This window comes from Eumetopias jubatus, unplaced genomic scaffold, assembly GCF_037043125.1.
Source record: "Eumetopias jubatus isolate StellerSeaLion01/CBP00866 unplaced genomic scaffold, mEumJub1_p1.0 scaffold_7, whole genome shotgun sequence".
Classification (NCBI taxonomy): Eukaryota; Metazoa; Chordata; class Mammalia; order Carnivora; family Otariidae; genus Eumetopias; species Eumetopias jubatus.
Window position 1 is genome coordinate 92,816,093 of NW_028274813.1, and position 20,217 is coordinate 92,836,309.

Here is a 20,217-nt window from a genome sequence, read left to right on the forward strand (position 1 = left end):
AGTGCCACACAGAATTTTTCACTTTCTAGCAAGTGACATTTACTGTTGACCTATCAGCTTCCTTGCCTGCACAAAGACACTAGATAAGATTATATGTAAGGTCCCTTCCAGCTCGAGCTGTTTCAAATTTACATTTTCATTTTCGAAAAAGCAAGTTGATAAATTAAACCTACAAGATATGGTCCAGGAATGATGATGGGTTTCAGCTGACAAGTCCTAGGCATGGCTGACATCCTTCTCGCCCTTAAAAAGTTTTAGACATGGGTATTAGATTTAAAGAACCACACAAACTGGAACTGATCATATCTTTCCATTAAGTTTTAACTATTAAAAATAGAAAGGTTAAATGTTCTACCTTCCTGCCTCTTTCGTTAACATCTACTAGCTTCTAGCCCTCATGGTACAGACAGAGGTTGATTAGAAGTTCTTTTTCATAACTTACTTCCTTTCGTTTGGTGTCAGCATCCTCCTGGAGCTCATACATGGCTCTGTGACTGCCACAGAGCTCTCGTAACTTTGCTTTCACTGCCAACTATGACTTTAACTTAAGAAATCATTTCTATGCTTGCTACCTTTCACACACTTCATCCGAAGTAATTCTCCATTTATTTCATCACACACAGGCATTTTTCTTGTGGGGAACCACAAGAAAACCAAAGAGAAAGATGGTATACCACTGAGTATTGTTGCTATATCAAACCTTTGCTACTCTTTCTTTCAATCTGAATAAAATTGTTTTATTACTTTAAGTTTAGGCCTACCATCAGCTTTCTCTGGGAAAACTGCTGGCTTGATTTGCAAGCAGTCCTGTTCTTATTTAACAGAGGATATGATTGGTGATAAATTTATGCACAACACAAAAAAAGTCAAAGAAATCATGTCTCCCAGGACATATGGAATAACAAATGACAAGAAAACTTGGGAGCACGATTTAAGCAGGTTTGGTCACACCTCCTTTCATTTCACTATTTCCAGATCAGATGTGTCATCCTGGTGAAGAGGCCCAGGGTATAATCCATTAGCACTGTTGAAAGTGGAAAGCACCTCCGGTGTGCCATTGTTCATCCGGCTAGTTCCAAGAGCCTTAGAGAATTAACTGTTTTCTGATTCAACCTACCTTCTGGGGAAGGCATGGCCCTGTTTTGCAATGTACAAAGGAAAGAGTACTGAGAGTGCCTCTTTGGGGAAGGTCGAGAATTCACAGGGTGGAAGGAGAGAAGATAGGCTTAATAATCAACTAGATGACCCTGAGTAAGTCATATCACCTCTCTGCGCCTCTTAGAAATTTGGGGAAAATACTTACTCTGCATTTCACAGATTGTTGCCAAAATCAAGTAAGAACATGAATAGGAAAGTATTTTCACAAATGCAAAATTGTGTTATTTTCAAATATGGAATTTCCTGGGTTTTTTTTTTTTTTTGCCACATGATACCTGCAGAGGTCATGCCAGATTATGAGGCTGTTTCACCTCCATTCACCCTTTGACTACTACAGATTACACTAGCAATGTTTTATCCATCCCTTTGGTTTATCTTCCTTCCATCACATCCCTAAGATGCAAATCTCACCATAAGGTGAAATACTGCATAGTGGCTACTTACAAAAGTCAACACATTTAAACTGTCCAGACAAATGCTACATACAAGGGTTGCACTAGATCAAAAACTAATGATGTAATTATGATGATTAACATAATAAAAAAATTAAAAAAAAGAGTTGCACTAGAATAATGCAAAAGAGGTTCAAAAAGGAGTGAGAGCACATCTAATTAGAGAAAGCTTCTGGAAGATAATCCCATTATGCCACATATTTTAGGAATTTCGGGCTTGGTCCAATGTCACCCCACCCCACTTTCTTGCCTCAGAGACAAGAGCGTATTTTCTCTATCTTTGTAGCTCCCAAGAACCTGGCAGAAAGGGCATTTCAGTACGTTCCGGGATGAAGTGAACTGGCTAAACGGCTGACAATAACAAGCGAGGTGGGTTTTAACATTTATCTACCCAGCCCAATGAAGCTCACCTGTTTTTAACTTAGTATTATAGGTAGGACTTTCCAGGCAAGAAGTGTGCCCAGGAACACCCCTGTAACTTCCAAGGAAGGAACTTTATTGCGGATGTGTTAAGTGCCCAACACAGGTGCTTTCATATATGCACCATTTAATATGGGTTTAGTCCTCACAATGTATCTTCAGGCTTTAAGTTTATTTTACAGATGAGGATGCTAAGACTCGAGAGAGGCTGCGTTGTCCAGTCTAACATCTAGTAAAGGCCACCGCGTGTGCACGAGCTCTTCAATACCCTAACCCCCAAACGTTAAATCAGCCTCCCTCAACCCCACCTGCTTACCTCCCTACTTTCAGGCACTCCTCCTTCCCCCGTCCCCGCCCCAGGCCCCAGTAAAGCCAGTAAAAACGAGCTCTTAAAGCTTCCGCGTAAAGATGTTCACTCACCCAATAGCTCCTCACAGGCTTGAAAAGCCTTTGCTACCCATCCTATCTGTAGCCCCGAGCTTCTCAAAAGAGCCTGCACAGTCTTTTCCCAAGGCTGAGGTCCTCGCCGCCTGCAGAGCGGTGACGGGGTCGGGACGTAGAGTCCGGGAGAGAACACCTGCAGGGGAGGACACGGCAGGGGGGGTCCCGCCTCCTCGCGGCCGCGGCGCGCCGCCGCGAACTACGCTTCCCAGGCTGCTCCGCTGACGCCGCGCGCCCCGGCGCCGCGCCCGGCCGGGAGCCGCCTGTTGATCGCCGCGCTCGCCCCGGCCACGGCGCCGCCCCTGCTCGGCGGTCCCCGCTACCTCCGGGCAGACGGACAGACGGCCCGCACCGCCGGCTCCCGGATGGGCGCACGGACCGGTGAGCGCGCGCGGGGTGGGGGGGGCGGCGGGGGGCGGCCGGGGCGAGGCGCGGTGTGCAGACCTCGGCTCGCGACGCGGGGCTGGAGGCTCTCTTCCAGCGGGCTGGTGGATGATGCTGCGCGCCGTCCGCACTCGGACGGGCAGGCGCCCAGAGCCAGGGCCGCCTGTAGCCTCCGCGGCCCCGCGGGCTGTGCGGGGCGGCGCGGGCGGGAGGCGCCTGCCGGGGTGTGAGTCCCACGCTGCGCACTGCGGCTCCGGAGCCTCGGCACCCCGCCGGGCCGCTGCAGTCAGGGCGCGGTCTCCTGCCTTCCTCGCGCTGCGGGGCTGGGTTTTTCCACGCTGGGCTTTGTTCCCCACTTTCCCCTCTCCTGTGAACGTTAGACAAGCTCCTGGAGCCTGGTGCCTCTCACTGCATCGTTAAAGCGGGCGACGGGGAAGGATGCATTCCGGCTGGCGTCTTAAGATCCCTGGAATTGTCACCCGCAGGGCGTTTCAGCCTCTGGGAAAGCGGCGTTAGGGGAGCGGCCTGATGCAGGTCCTCGAGACCTTTATTTTTTTCCTGGTTAAAGTCATGGTAGCATGTGCTCCCTGAGTCTTCCTAAATTTTCCCTATTGATCCGCAGAAATCAAGATGATTTTTAAAATAATAATATTAATAAAAGGCTCCTAATGGGAATTTTTACTTAAAGCGTTCCAAGGTGGGAAGGTGATTTAGGCAAAATGCAAATTAGCAATGAAGGAGGCCGTGAATGCTATGGCTTCATCTTGCCCATTAAACAGCCGAATCACAAAGCACTTGAGAAGGGAACGAAAAGAACATCAGAGGAGGTATTTTTCAAATCAGGTTTCTGTCCTAGCTCTACCATTAAGGAGCTGAGGGACTCTGGGCAAGCGCCTTCACCTCTCTGAGTCTCTCTATCCGTGTAAAATGGGGCGTTGGGGCTACATGATTTCTAAACCTCTGTTCTTCCAACATTCTCATCAGAGGCCTGAAGATATGAGGTTGCTTCTGTTCAACACCATTACAAAAAGCCTGATTGTGACAGAATGAGTGGCTTTACCCTAGTGAGGAGGAAAGATTTTTCAGGGCTTAGGCAATCTGATTTAAAACAAAACAAAACAAAACAAAAAACTGATTTTCTCTATCTACTTTCTTCAGTCTAACCCAATAAATATGTATTATAGCCATTTTAATTTTAAAGAACTGTAAATTGGTAGGCAACATGTGTTTCTTTGTTTCTGTTTTTAATTTGCTGAAGGTGAAGTCGTGAGATGGGCAGGTAGATGGATAAGCAAATGGCTCCTGGGGTCTAGACTAAAGTGGTCAGATGTGGTCAGCAAGGACATGGGGGAAAGCCCCAGCAAGAAGTAACCAGAGAGCATATGCACTGAGGAAAGAGAGGATGGGTACTGATGGGTCATTGTTTGAATAATACACAATGAAAGGAATACAAGCACCAGAAAACCAGTGCTATGCAAACCCTAATATAACTGATTCAGGCAAGGACTTATCCATGGGTTCAAAACCTTTGAGTGAGAGGTTGTTGGAGAATAGGATTATCTCACTATGGATTACCCCGAGAAAATGTGTCCTTACAATGGAAGCAGGAGGAGGTCATCACCTCTGCCTAGTGATCAAGCTTACCAGCATCTAGTAAGCGTCTCCTGTTGGGATGCAATAAGATCATGACTTCGCCTATGCAGTGTTCCTGCCAAAAAGACTGGAAAGTCGAGTTTGGGAGTGTGGGGAGTTTTGTAGATAAAAATACTCAAGTGATGTAACAACCATTTGAGATGTATGAACTTTGGATCCTAGATCAGGGGAAAAAAAGCTCTAAAAGATGATTTGGAGACAATTGGAAAAATTTTAACATGGACTGCATATTACATAATATGATAGAATTACTTTTCATTTTCTTAGGCACCATAGTGATACTGTGGTTATGTAGGACACTGTGCTTCTTCGTGTGAGGTGCAGGTATTAGAGGAAATGTGTCGTGATATTTGCAACTTTCAGGTAGTTCAGGGGCAACAAGTCTAAGGGTGGGGGAGCAAGCTCAGGATGTGGCCAAGGACAGTGAATCTAAGACAATGGTACGCAGGTGTTTGTTGTACTGTTCTTTTATCTTTTCTGTAAGTGTGGACTTTTTAAATTAAAGTGGGAGAGAGCAATGAAATTAGAGAGTACATAAAGAGAACTAGGTGGTTAGTGACACACAGCTGCAGGGAATCTGTGGCTTTGAGTTTCCAGGATTTAAGTCCTGTTGGAGGTGAAAGTGGGCTCAGGGCAAGTTCCCTTTCTTGGTTTGTTTTGGCTATTATCAGTCATTTATTCTTTTTTTTTTTAAGATTTTATTTACTTATCCGACAGAGAGAAAGAGAGCACAAGCAGGGGAAGCAGCAGGCAGAGGGAGAGGGAGAAGCAGGCTCCCCACTGAGCAGGGAGCCCCACGTGGGGCTTGATCCCAGGACCCTGGGATCATGACCTGAGCCAAAGGCGATGCTCAACCGACTGAGCTACCCAGACACCCCACAATCATTTATTCTTAAGATACTGCATCCCCAGAGGCGCCTGGCTGGTTCAGTGGATAGAGCATGCATCTCTTGATCTTGGGGTTGTGAGTTCGAGCCCCATATTAGGTGTGGAGCCTACTTTAAACAAAAGAAAGGGGGAAAAAAGATACTGCATCCCCTAATTCCAACCCCAAGGCATTAATAATTCCCAAACCTTTGAAATGCCAGTTCTACTCAAGAACCATCCTGAAAGCACTGTCCCTTTCCTCTTTACATTCAAGATTTATGTCCATATAGAAGGAAGTTCCCAGTAGTAGATCTTTATATTTTGAGTTAGGGGAGTGTTGGGGGAAAGAACAGATCCAGCCTTTTGACAGAACAGAAGGTGTAGGGTTTTCTCTCATTCTCTTTATTTGTAAATCACACACAACCAAATCGTTTCTTATAGACTATAAGTGGTTCAAAGAGGTTTGTAGAAGGCATGTGCAGAAAAGACTTCCTTTTGCCAGGCCAGGAAAACAAAATCAGCTCTTAAGATACAGCACAATTTTATACAGAGCCTTTTGCTGCAAAGAGACTTTTGCTATGGGACGCCTGGGTGGCTCAGTCGTTAAGCGTCTGCCTTCGGCTCAGGTCATGATCCCAGGATCCTGGGATCGAGCCCCGCATCAGGCTCCCTGCTCTGCGGGACGCCTGCTTCTCCCTCTCCCGCTCCCCCTGCTTGTGTTCCCTCTCTCGCTGTGTCTCTCTCTGTCAAATAAATAAAATCTTTAAAAAAAGAGAGACTTTTGCTATACCTGGAATATACATATTTCTGCCTTTATGTTTTGCCTCCTGTTTCGGCATCAGTGCTACCCATCTCTTTAAGTACGTTGCCAGGTTTCCCCTACTGACCTCTGGATAGAGTGGTGATAAGAAGGTCAGTTCTAGGACCGTGGGTAATAGGAGCTCATGAAACAGGGCACAAGGCCAGCTGTGCGAAGCCTGGAGATGAGTAAGGAGCAAATCTGAGGCACCAGCCCTACAAGGCCTCTCAGAGCAGTTGGAGGGGTCTAGAGTCTAGTAAGCTGGGCTGCTATTCAGCCACTATGTGCAGTGACAGCCATCCTTGTTGTTTAGAGCTGACAGCCATTCTGACAGGGTAGTGCCCATTCCATACCATTCGTTAAGTCTTGTGCATACCATCTTGATAAGCAGTCATGAGTCAAGGTGCACATAGTACCAGTACGGCACAACAAAACGTTGGTCAAAACCTGGCTGGAATATAGAGAGCAGAGTAAGAGATAAGGTAGGCGAGTCAAAGACTACATAAGCAGGCAGGAGCCAGGAAGGCACGGGAATCAAAAGACAGAAAGTGGAGAACCCATAGTGTGCTAGCCAGGAAGTGAGAAGCCACCAATTCCTGAAAGCAAGGTGAACCAACAGACACAGATACCCACGTGCAAGGCCAGGAGATGGAAGTCGGGAAATAGGAACTCCTCAGAAAACAGAGAATAGGGCCAGACAAAGGGATAAGGCAGCAGCAGGAAGTAGGATCTGCCAAGAGAATTAGAAACCAGGTAGCAGTCTGGGCAGAGTCTAAGACTTCCTTGCTAACGAGCTTCTGCCTCAGCCAAGATGGTTTTGGCTGCTTCCTGCCCAGGTGGAAACCTACCTCCTCCTTTGGCCAGGCTCTACATGGTGGCTCACTACACCTGGTAACGCTGACCCAGGGCTCTTAGAAGATGCTGCCTCTCTACATTCAACAGATCCTGACAAGGATAACAGAGGGAACAGATACCCCAAATAAAAGACTATTCCCAGACCAAGGACAAAAGAGAAATGGCTTTGACTGAGGGTGTGTATGTGTGTGTACTAGGCACAATGCCTAGTACACACATTATCACATTCAGCATCACTTCCACCTTCTGAGATAAATTCTATTCTTTGCCTGTTTTACAGAGGAGAGGACAGAGGCTTGGAGAAGTTTCACTCGCACACAGACCTGTAACGATCACACCTGGGGCTGGTTGACTCCAAGGCCCCTGCTTTAAGTCTTCTGAACCTGGAGTGGGGGTGGTTCACTGGTGGGCACATTGTTTTAAAAGGAGACTGTTTTCAAGCAAAATTTGAGCTATGGCAACTTTTGTGTGGTAAGTTTGAGAAGTTAAGACCACATAGTCTCAAGGTACAAACTCTTCGGGGCACCTGAGTAGCTCAGTCGTTAAGCGCCTGCCTTCGGCTCAGGTCACGATCCCAGGGTCCTGGGATCGAGCCCCGCATCGGGCTCCCTGCTCAGCGGGAAGCCTGCTTCTCCCTCTCCCACTCCCCCTGCTTGTGTTCCCTCTCTCTCTCTGTCTCTCTCTGTCAAATAAATAAATAAAATCTTAAAAAAAAAAGATACAAACTCTTCATTCTGGTAAGATGTGTTCCTCATTCCCCTTTCAGCTTGTTCCCTTCAATTGCCCTATCATACTTTTTGCCTGAAATTCCTCGCTATCCCGCCCCATTCTCTGTCCTTCATCCCCTGCAAGTATTCCCAGAACATGACAGGAGCCATTTGGTTGTTAAAAAAAAAAAAAAGAGAGAGAAACAGACATGACTGGGCCATCTTCAAATAGCTAGATTTTGGAGCATGTGAGTGGCTCAGTCAGTTAAGCATCTGCCTTTAGCTCAGGTCATGATCCCAGAGTCTTGGGATGGAGCCCCACGTCTGGCTCCCCGCCCAGCGGGGAGCCTTCTCCCTCTGCCCCTCCCCCTGCTTGTGCTCCTGCACTCTCTCTCTCTCTCTCTCTCTCTCAAACAAAATCTTAAAAAAAAAACCCAAATAGCTAGATTTCAAAACACAGGCTATGTGTTTTGTACATGTTTTTGTATTTGCCCACAGCTGGAAAGGAGTTAAATATATAGGAACAACTCATGTCTTGTTGGAGGATGTGATGATAATGTTGATTTTGTTCTAATTTACTAATTTTAGAAAATGTAGATTTGGCCCGTATCCAGTGTGGTTCACTGATTATTTAAGAACTATTATGAAATATTGAAGATTTATAATAGAGAATAATAACTTCTCATTTCCCTACCCCTACTTGGGTATAAATCATCACCACTATAGTTGAAGCCCGAGCCCCCCTTCTCCAGGCAACCCCCTCCCCCGCCCAGTGTGATGTATGTCCTTTCCATGTGCAGTCCTATGTAACTTTCCTAGAAATGTATGTCCTCCGACATGACTTATGGTACTGTTTTGCCAGTTTAAAAAACTTTTCACTAGGTTTTTAAGAGTATTTTTTGTTTATTCTTTTGCAAAAATTAGTCTCTGGTTTGGACAGGGCTTAATAAATAGGGCTGCTTGTTTTGGCTTTGGTTCCAAGTCTTTGTGTGTAGGCAGGGCCAAAGGCTGGGCACTTGGTGTGGTATCTGATTTTCCTCTTTCATACTGCAGTTATATGAATAAGGTAGTGGAAAGAGAAGCAAAGAAAGCTATGCCCCTTGTTTGGCTCCCTGGTTTCTTCCTAGAGCCTGTGTCTTTGGGTAACAGAAGAGTTATTGGGGGGCCCAAGCATTCTTCCTTCAGCTCTAGTCCTAACTCCTGTTTTCCATCTTCCTAACTGACTTCCTAACTACATTCCCACCTGGACGCCAGGAAGCCTTGCTGGGCACTTGCTTCATCCCAGCATGTACGTCAGTATCTTGTTGCTTGTTGAGTGCTTGCCATGGGACAGACACTCTGCCGGAGGTGAGGCTGCTTCAGTGCTTTGTGCAAACTTTCCACTATGGCATCCCTAACAGGAGGAGAGAACAGATGTGAACCCTTGTGGGGCCCAGGCAGGGGCTAAAGCAGGCCAGCCAGCCATGAGCCAGAAATCTGCAATTTGACCTTAAAAGCCCTGTGAATGCTGCATTCTTCTCCACAGTATATCTGTATTTTGTATTAAACAATTGTAACTGGCTCTCCCCCAAATCTTCAAGTCAAAGTTGTGCTCCAGGAGGATGCACTATTTTTTTTTCTCCTCTGGCTTTGACACCCCCTCATTTATGCAACATATGCAATTTGTCTTAACAGGTACTATTACATAGTATTAACATGTTATTGTAACTACTTGCCCTGCTAAACTGTAAGTTTGGTTGGGGCACAGGATACCATTTGTTTTGTTCACTGCTATTGTCCCAGCAGTATCTGGAAACGATAGGCTTTCAGTAGATACTTGTTGAATGAATATACAAACCTGAGCTTGAGAAACCTAAGACTATAAAGAATTACCGTGTTGTCCCTGTCCTCTGGGAGTCCGTGGTATAGTTGAAGAGAAAACCATATATGTAACGAACATAAAAAGATAACAAGAAAGCAAGAGATGAACACCAAATTGGTGACAATGTGAATTTAGGAAGAGGAGCAATTTCTGTGGTCTTAGGTGGCCTCAGAAAGTTCCATGACAGAGAGTAGAGGCACTGCATATAATGGAATGAACTCTGGACCAGTGGGTAACTTCACCTCTGTGCTCATTTTCTTCGTTTGCATTTGTTGGATGCCTACTTTGGGTCAAGACTTATGTTGGGGTGCCTGGGTGGCTCAGTCGCTTAAGTGTCTGTCTTCGGCTCAGGTCATGATCCCGGGGTCCTGGCATGCAGTGTGCTTCTCCCTCTTACCTTTACATAAAAAAAAAAAAAAAAAAAAAAAAAAAGACTGTGTCCTCGCAGAGATTAGCGAGGAAGACAGAGATAAAACAAGCAATGGTAATAAAGTCAAGAGCTGTGATCAAGGGTTATGCCATGGGGGAGGGAAGTGACCCAGACCTTGTCTCTGTGTCTGAACAAGGCCTCCCTGAGGAATTGAAGCTTACATGAGACCAGAAGATGAATAAGACAGCATTCAACTGAGGAGGGTGGGAGTAACCAGTGCTCTGAGCAAAGCGAGCAGCATAAGGCACGATCCAGGAATTGGAAGTGGTCCAGGAGGCTAGAGCCAGGAGGAGATAGAGAGTGCGGTGCAGGATAAGGCTGATGAGGATGACAGGGGCCAGACTGTGAATTTGATCCTTATCCTCAAGGCAATTGGAAGCCACTGGAAGATTTTAAGTAATAGGGCAAACTTGTTTTAAAAAGATCACTTTGGGGGCGCCTGAGTGGCTCAGTCATTAAGTGTCTGCCTTCGGCTCAGGTCATGGTCCCAGGGTCCTGGGATCGAACCCCGCATCAGGCTCCCCGCTCGGTGGGAAGCCTGCTTCTCCCTCTCCCTCTGCCGCTCCCCCTGCTTGTGTTCCCGCTCTCGCTGTGTCTCTCTCTGTCAAATAAATAAATAAAATCTTTAAAAAAATCACTTTGACCATTTGTATGGAGAATGGATGGAGAGTGGGTAAGGCTGGATGTGGCAGTGCAGACAAGTCCAGTAGGTGGATTCTAACACGTTTAGGTAAGGACAGGATTTGGTGATGGATGGGGCGGGGGATGGGGGAGACAAGGAGAAGAAGGTGTTAAGGATGGCTCCCTGGTTTCTTGGCACCAACTGTAAATTCTAGAGTAGGGGAAGCTGTTTGCTAGGACAAATGATGAGGGTCCTCAGACGTGCTGGAGGCAGCCAAGTAAAGATGTTGGTTTGGCAGTTAGAAATATTTGGATCTAGCCCTCAGGAACAAAGTCTAGGACAAAGATAGGGATTTGGGGGTCTTTAACATACGGATTATAGTTAAAACTCTGGAGGCAGCGAGTTCCCCAGGGAGAATGATAGTGTGAGAAGAGAAATGCTAAAACAGGACTGTTGAGGATGCCAACATTTAAAGTGGAGGAAGAGGAATTGCCAAGATGGAGTGAGCAGGGAAGTGAGAGAAAAACCATCTACACTGCTGGACTGCATGATCTCTAAAGCCTCAGTCAGCTCCAACATCCTGTGGTCCTGAAGAGCTGGGATTCGAGCCAGGTCTCAAAAGCAGAGCCCATGGATAGGCCATGAGAATAGAGAAGGGCATTCCAAGGAATATTACCATCTCAGCCAAAGTCCCAACAAGAAACAGAGGACACACTCAAACTGGATCATTTGAAACAGTTTTAATAAAGAGGCTATTTACAAAGTGATCGGGTGGGTTTAGGGAATCCAGTAAGGCAGAAATCTGGTGCTAGCCACAACAGAGACCCTTCACCACCCCCAGGCCTGAAGGGGAGAGCAGCTGAATATAAAGAGCTGCCCGAGAGGAGATGTGGCCTTCTGGACCAACGTCCCTCTCTCCCTGCCCTCCGGCTTCTTGCCAGGGCCTGTTGCTGGCCAAACGTAAGCCTGAGAACAAGACAGCCCATGGATGCAGTATAAATACATTATATTCCTGGGGCACAGCACAAGGTGGAGAGTGGATGTAGAAGGGCAAACAGAAGAGATCCATAACAATTATCTCAAAAAATGGAAATATATGGATAAGAGGGTGTATTCATTTCCTACTGCTGCTATCACAAATTCAGTGGCTTAAGACAAGGATTTATTATGTTACAGTTTTGGAGGTTAGAAATCCAAGACTGGTTTCACTGGGCTAACGTCATGGTGTCAGCAGGTCTGCACTCCTTTCTGAAAGCTCTAGAAGAGAATCCATTTCCCTTTCTTTCCCAGCTTCTAGAGGCCGGCCACATTTCTTGGCGCTCAGCCCCTTCATCCATCTTCAGAGCCAGCAATCACATCACTCCAGCCCTCTGCTCTGTCATCACATCTCCTCTGGCTCTCCTGCCTTCCTCTTCCATCTTTTAAGAGCCCATGTGATTCTGTTGGACCCACCCAGATAATCCAGGATAATCTCCCTATTTTAAGATCCGTGTTTTAACCCACCTGGTCCCTTTTGCCATGTAAAGTAACACATTTCTCAGGTCCTAGAGGATTCACATTTGGACATCTTTGGGGGGGGGGGATCATTATTCTGCCTATCACGGAGAGCCAATAAGCCTTTTTGGCTGGAGTAGAGTAACTCCCTGGGAAAGTAATGAAGACAGAAAGCAGAAAGTGCAACCTGACACCAAATTATGGGAGTTTTGGATGCTAGACTGTCTGAATTTCATTCTGTAGACAAGAGGGAGCCGTTGGAAGTCCTTACCCAGAGAAGTGGCTTTTTAGCAGTGTAAAGAGAGATGACCCGATTGTGGTGTTCTGGTGGCTTAGGGGGAAGAACAGAAACCTTTCAAGATGCCATTATAGTAGTTTGGGCCCAAAGGACAAAGATGCAAAACAAGAGAGACAGGAAGAAGGGGTGGTGTGAAAAGTTCTGTGCAGGGCACCTGGTGGCTCAGTCGGTTAAGCGGCTGCCTTCAGCTCAGGTCATGATCTCAGGGTCCTGGGATCAAGTCCCACATTGGGCTCCCTGCTCAGCGAGGAATCTGCTTCTCTCTCTCTGTGTCAAATAAATAAATAAAATCTTGAAAAAATTAAAACAAAAACAAAAAGTTCTGTGCAGTCAGAATCTATAGGAGATACTAACCAAGTGGCCATGGAAAGAAGGGGGAAAATTGAAGGGTGGTCCAAGTTTTTAAAATGTGTGACTGGTAGATTAATGGTATGATCTAGAAAATCAGGAGAGCAAGTCAGTTTTATAGAAAGATGTGAAATTAGGAGTATAGTTGTAGAATCCTGGACTGGAAATACAAATAGAATCTTACCAGGTCTAAGATACCACCAATTTAAAACACATCAACGTTTTATGTACCACTAAGGAAAAAAATGCTACCAGCTAAAATATGATGCTTGCTTCCTTAAAAGTACAATTTTCACTTTATTGAAAGAACAGTTTTAGACTTACACATAGACTTTTTTGAAATCTTTTAACGTGCATACAACAGATTGCATATATTTAAAGTGTACGGTTTGCTAAGTTTTAACATAAGCACGCACCTGTGAAACCACCACAATCAAGGTAGTGAATAAACATATATATATAACTCAGAATTTTCCTTATGTCCCGTCATGATCCCTTCCTCTGCCCCTCCCTACCTCTCTCTCTTCCATCCCCAAGCAACTATAAATTTGCTTTCTGTCATATAAATTACAGTTTCTAGCATTTTAGATAAATGGAGTCATACCCTATGCATTCTTTTGGGTCTGGCGTCTTTTATTCGATATAATTATTTTGATGTTCATCCATGTTGTGTGTTTCAATAGTTCATTCCTTTTTACTTCTGGATAGATTTCATTATGTAGATATGCCATGATTTGTTTTTCCATTCACCCACCAGTGATCGTTCAGTTTATTTACAGTTTTTGACTTTTGAAATAAAGCTGCTATGAATAGATTTTTTATTTTTTTTAAAGATTTTATTCATTTATTTGAGAGAGAGAGAGAGAGAAACAGCATGAGAGGGGAGAAGGTCAGAGGGAGAAGCAGGCTCCCCGCTGAGCCGGGAGCCCAATGTGGGACTCGATCCCGGGACTCCGGGACCATGACCCGAGCCGAAGGCAGTCGCTTAACCAACTGAGCCACCCAGGCACCCATGAATAGATTTTTTAAATTATAGATCACCCCGGGCATAGAAAGGGAAGATGCAACTGAAATGAATTGATTAATATTCTTAAAAGTTCTTCACATTTCGAGTGTAACTTTTTGAATCACTTCGTTTATTAACATATAATGTACTATTTGTTTCAGGGGTACAGGTCTGTGATTCAACAGTCTTGCACAATTCACAGTGCTCACCGTAGCACATACCCTCCCCAATGTCCATCCCCCAGCCACCCCATCCCTCCCACCCCCCTCCACTCCAGCAAACCTCAGTTTGTTTCCTGAGATTAAGAGTCTCTTATGGTTTGTTTCCCTCTCTGGTTTTGTCTTGTTTCATTTTTTCCTCCCTTCCCCTATGATCCTCTGCCTTGTTTTTCAAATTCCTCATATCAGTGAGATCATATGCTACTTGTCTTTCTCTGATTGACTTATTTCACTTCACGTAATCCTCTTGTTCCATCCATGTTATTGCAAATGGCAGGATTTCATTTTTTGATGGATGCATAATATTCCATTGTATATATACCTTTGATTCACAATCATGAATGTCTGTTTTTTTTCCATCCAATATCTCCTCTGCTCCATCAAGAGTGGTAATTTTTTTAAAAAACCTGTAAAAGAACTATAAGCCATTAATGCTGGGTGCTTAAAAGCCACTCTGTAATTATGTGGAACTAACTTAACCTGCATCTTCCTTTGAGAGTGTTGCTAAACATGCCTGAGTTACCACCTGTCTCACTTCCTCCCCGTTAGGTTTTAAAAGAGTGGTCCACTATTTTTACAAGTCCCTGGGATTTTTTTTTTCCCAAATCCCTGACACCCATTCTTCTAGTTTTGAAGCTGGTGCTTTTGATATTATGCATTTGTAGGCAATGTCGAGTACATCTTGACTGCTGCTGGGCCCACAATAATCCTAGGATCATCGATTGTAAAACACATCTGAATTTCAGAATGTTAAATGTGGGAAACTGTGTAACTTCAAGTCCATTAAGAAGGATGGTTCAACCCGTTCATTTGATGGTTAAGGGCTTGGCAGATTTAGTTCTGTGCCCAGTGTCACATAATTAGTGATAGCTGGGGCCAAAACAAAATTTCTATGATCTAATTGGTCTGTGCCTTTAGTGGGATGGTTTTTGGGAGAGGGTTCTGTTTATTTATTCATTTTACCGTACTATAGCAATGGAAGCTTAAAAGATGGCTGGCCAATGGAAAAGACAGTCACGTTGTACATAGAAAAGACACCCAAACAGAAAACCACAAACTTGAGGGGCGCCTGGGTGGCTCAGTTGTTAAGCGCCTGCCTTCGGCTCAGGTCATGATCCCAGGGTCCTGAGATCGAGCCCCACATCGGGCTCCCTGCTCAGTGGGAAGCCTGCTTCTCCCTCTCCTACTCCCCCTGCTTGTGTTCCCTCTCTCGCTGTGTCTCTCTCTGTCAAATAAATAAATAAAATCTTAAAAAAAAAAAAGAAAACCACAAGCTTGAATGTGGTGAACTAGTAAGAGAGAGAAGCAACATTCCAATAACCCTTCAGTGGCTCACCTTCAACTGGTCTCTCCCTATGCCAACCCATTCTTCATTCTTACCTTTTGAATTACCTTATGTAAAAAATGGGCTTCTCAGATGCTTCCTCTGGTTTTAAACATTTGTGGCAGCTCCCCATGTCCAACAGAATAGAGCCCAGGGTCCTTGGCAGGGCTTATAGGGAAGGCCCTTCACACATGTCCCTTTCTGGTCTTTAGCTCTTTCCTCTCTCTGTAGCACACCAACCATTCAATAAATTCACTAAAATCCCATCATCCACCTTCTTATCTTTGTGCCTTTGTTTATGTTGTTCCTTTTCTCTGGAATAACCCTTCCCCACCCTCAGCCGCCTGTGGTCTCTTCCTTCAAGGCTCAAAGGCAACCTGTTTTTCACCATTTCCCCTCAATCCCGCCCCCCCTTACCCAATGATTACTTCCTCATGTGTTTTTAAACCTACCTTATACTTCTGTTCTAACGCTTATCAAGTATTTGTGTGTCTCACTGAGCTGTGATCTTACTGAAGAAGGGGTCACATCTTGTTTATCTTTAGATTCCTGCTTTCTAGACGTGTGCCTGGCAGATAGTAGGTATACAGCAAATATTAATTGCCTTGAAAGATCTGATTGAGTTTAATACCGCCTAGAGAGAAACACAATCAGCTAAGTGCCTTGCTATTTCCTAAATGCAGTATTATCTTTCTAGAGGAGAGATGGAAAATCCTCTGCAAGAAAGTTGGGGTTGAGTCAGAATGACATTCCGGGTGGAAGTTTAGCAGTGAGGTAGTATAAAAGAAGGGGTTGAAAGGAGAATGGAGTGGAGGTTTAACGAACTAGGGAGCGTGACTAAGGACACAAAAAAGAAATGGGAATAGAAAGAACAGGAGATTAGGGAAGAAAAAAAGAGAGAGTAGAAGCGTGGAGAGAGTATGTAGTCAGGATTTTAGAATCTTACTGAGATTAATTGCAGGGAGTCACTGCACAATGCTTTCTCACACAGACGTTCCAAACTCTCTTTCCTGAATGAACCCCATTTTGTATTCTTCACATCACTCTCTCCCTGAAAAGACACAAGTATGCTTCTTACGACTGCCTTACAATTCATTCATTGTTTTCCACTGTTTCCTATGGAAAGCTGGAGGAGGCAGAGTGTGGTGGAAAGGCACCCACCACGCTGGGAATCAGGAGGCCTGGCACGTCCCAGCTCTGGAGCCTCGAGCAAGCAACTTAGCCCCCTTCGCCTCAGAGTCTTTATCTGTCAAGTGGGATATTAGTATCTGTCCAGGCTTCCTTTCTGGGTTGTTTGTAAAGATCTAAATTAGTAAAAGAAGCTGTGAGGTTGCTCTGCAAAGGGAAGTGATATTACTGATTTGTGGAATTATTCATCCAATAAAGACTCCATGGGCAGATGGCACAGCCCTTGTCTCCTGTGAATAAGTCCTGTTTGCAGAATAAGATAACAGTGTTTCTTTCTTATTGATAGTATTCTGAAGTCTCAGGAAGCTGGCCTGTTTAAATGTTCGTGACCCATGAGAAGGGCATGTAAGAAGCCATGGCGCTCCCCTTTCAGAAAGAGCTGGAGAAATACAAGAACATTGATGAAGATGAGCTTCTTGGCAAACTCTCAGAAGAGGAACTGAAACAGCTGGAAAATGTTCTTGATGACCTAGATCCCAAGGTTGGTGACCTGGGACTGAAACATGGTGGTCAGTGGTAGTAGGGGATAAATGGTGTGGCTTGGTCCTTAAACAGTAGTGTAGAAATCCCTTAGCTCCAAATACAAATTCTGTGTTCTTCCCCTGATTGGTTCCGGGTCACTTACTCTGACAGAGTCATAAAGAACCTCAGTAGCCACGTCTACAATATGGTAGGACAAATGTATTTCTCAAAAACCAATTTAATGTAAATGGTAAAAAATATTTTCCATTGCTTAGGAAAGGACTAGTTGGACTTAAGGAAGAAGAAAGGAAAGAGGGAAAGGGAACAAATCTTAACCAAATTTTTTCTGTGAGGTCATACACTCTACTGGGCATGGAAGCCCTTGGGGTAAATTATATTACTCTCATTTCATAATTGAGGGGGACAGACGAAGAAAAGTAATTTACAGAAGATCCCATACTAGTAAACGTCAGAGGTGATATTTACACGAGGCCTTTAACCCTGCAAACAGATCTTTTTTATACCTCATTTTTAAAAAATGTATGAATAACTTGAAGTCTTTGGTGATCTCACAACAATGGATGGATTTGAATTATAACAATAATATCATGTCAATTTAAGTGGAGATTCTATTTTTATGAGCTCTTGAAAAGCAAACTAGATTGTTACAGTGTTTGTTTAGCAAGCACTTTCTTTAGTGCTGATGGTGTTTTTTTTAAAATTAGAATCAGAGGCATCGAAAATAGTGATTTTCCTATAAAGAAAAATGTCACTAAAAATTATTTATATGATATTCTGATAGGCCAGACACTTTGGATATTTTATTTATTTTTAAAAATATTTTTATCTTTGACATTGGGGAGGGTATGTGTTGTAATGAACACTGGGTATTATACAAGACTGACAAATAACTAAATTATAAATAAATCAATAACCCAAAACACAGCCTTAAAAAAAATGTTTTTATTTTTGAACCTTAAGGAAGGAATCACTCAGCTTAGTCAAGCAGGTATCAGCATCTCCCCTAATATTTACTTACGTGTTGGGATGTTTTCCCAGGAAAGAGGCTAGAAATAAGAGAGTATAGCCATGTTGGCTCCTTGTTAGTCTCTGTATGCCTGCTCGGAAGGACCTCGGGTACAGACCTGGCCAAACCCAAGTGTGATCTACGAGGAAGGAGGCCGTGAAGGGTGCCTGGCCTTTTGCTACCACATTCTAGAATGCAGCTGCAGAAGACTCAGAGGCGGCTCTAGCCGGCTGTGTTCTGCCTGTGCACATTGGCAGAAACATCTCAGCACAGGTTGGGCCAGGGTAGGGCCTCAGAGATGCGCCAGAGTCCCCAGCCCTCAGTGCACACTTGCATCTCTGCACAGGTAGCCTTCTCCCTGCCTCCCCCATAGACAGCTGGGCTGGGGCTGGGCGCCAATTGACAGAGTATCGGGAGGGCAAACACCTTCCTTCCTGCTCACACCTCTGTCTCATCAGAGTGCACTGCTACCAGCTGGATTCCGACAGAAAGACCAGACCCAGAAAGCAGCCACTGGCCCGTTCGATCGCGAGCACCTCCTCATGTACCTGGAGAAGGAAGCTTTGGAACAGAAGGACAGGGAAGACTTTGTGCCCTTCACTGGAGAAAAGAAAGGTAAGGGCCCCTGGCTCCACATCCTGGTACAAAGGTACTCCTCATATCTTGTCATGGGGCGTCCAGCAAGGGAACTGACCTGGAAGTGGGAAAGAAGCCCAAGAACTGGATTCATAATTAAAAAGAATCATGGCTAGTAGAGACATGCCAGTATACTTTTGTCCAAACCTGTAGAATGCACACCACCAAGCGTGGACCCTAATATAAACTGTGGACTTTGGATAATAATGATGGCAATGTAGGCTCATCAGTTGTAACAAACGTCCCACTCAGCTGCACAGTGTCACTGGGGGAGAGCTTGTAAGCGTGGGACAAGGAGTATATGGGAACTCTCTGTACTGTCCTCTGCGAACCTAAAACTGCTCAAAAAAAATAAAGTTTCCTAGTTACAAGAAAAATTATGGCAGAATATGTAAGCTAATTAAATTAATACTTAGAGTGTAAAGGTACTCAAATTAGTTCTGTGAAAAATATCTTAAGCCCCAAAGAAAAAGCTTTGGCAGCGTGAGGTAGTGTTGTGCCCGAAAGAAGGTCCGATAGGCGTTGGTGCATTTCTCTTAGCCCAGGGCTTTACCAACCACACACATCCCCTCAAGGCCTTTCTGTTCCATGTCTAGGATAGCTGTGGCACCAGACCCCTGACCTAAGATGCTACCATAAGAGAACAGTGCAGTCAACCATTCCCTCATCCAGCATTTACCAAGCACCCCCTTTGTGCACAGCTATGTGCCAGGTGTTGGCACCACAGTGAGTGGGACCCTACCTTGCCCTCAAGGAGCTTGTGGTCTAGTGAGAGAAGCACTGTGATAGTCCTGGTGAGGCCCTGAGGAGCAAAGGGATGTTCCTCCATTCCAGGACTGAGCTCAGAACTGAGACCAGGAAAACCCTCCTCCTTAGCTTCCAACCCTGGGCTCCCCTTTGGAGGAAAAGTGGGTACCAACAGCCCGTGCCGGTTTCCTCAGCTACAGACAGGGACTTGGGCCCACAGACACTAATGGAATCATCCTTAAGTTCATGGCAACTACAGTCTTTTTAAAATGCAAATCAGATCATGTCACTTCCCTGCTGAAAGTCTCAAATCCTCACTGTGGTCCTCGGTGCCCCGGGAGAGCTCACCTTGCCCACCTCTCTGATCACCTCTCCCCTTCCCTTGCCGAGCCTCGGCCCCACCGTCTGCATTCAGTTCCTCAAACCTGCTGAGTTCTTCTCCCATTCCAGGGTCTTCTCATGATCTCTCCCCTCCGACCCACATCCCCATTTTTCACATTCTAAAAGTCCCAGCTGAAACGTCAGGGCCTCGGGCTTTCCCTGGGCCTTCTGTCTAAAATAGACCCCTTCTCTCTGCCATGACATGTATTGCCTTCATAGTACTGTGTTCATCATTTTGTTTATTTACTTTGGGTTTTGTGTGTTTCCCACCTGTGCATGCTGGCACAGGGGAGCACTTGATAAATACATGTTCAGATGAATGCTGTCTGGGAGCTTCTGTACAGGGTCCTGGGGCAGCAGGAGCACCCCTCCTCAGGTGGCGTCAGTCAGAGCACTGCTGCCTTCTGTTAGGCGACATCTGGCTCTCCTCTGAATCGTG

At 45.1% G+C, this 20,217-nt stretch overlaps 1 protein-coding gene across 4 annotated transcripts in view; it reads left to right on the top strand.

Annotated features, from left to right (window-relative positions):
* The first annotated feature begins 2,763 nt into the window (after window positions 1–2,763).
* The window catches only part of TMOD2 (tropomodulin 2), a 49,319-nt gene continuing 31,865 nt past the window's right edge, over window positions 2,764–20,217 (top strand). For all 4 annotated transcript variants that reach the window (XM_028100286.2, XM_088024793.1, XM_088024795.1 and 1 more), the window contains exons 1-3: window positions 2,764–2,852; window positions 16,812–17,006; window positions 18,473–18,629. In XM_028100286.2, coding sequence (XP_027956087.1) covers window positions 16,881–17,006; window positions 18,473–18,629 — 283 coding nt within the window. In that variant the 5' untranslated portion in view covers window positions 2,764–2,852; window positions 16,812–16,880. The remainder of the gene's footprint in view (window positions 2,853–16,811; window positions 17,007–18,472; window positions 18,630–20,217) is intronic.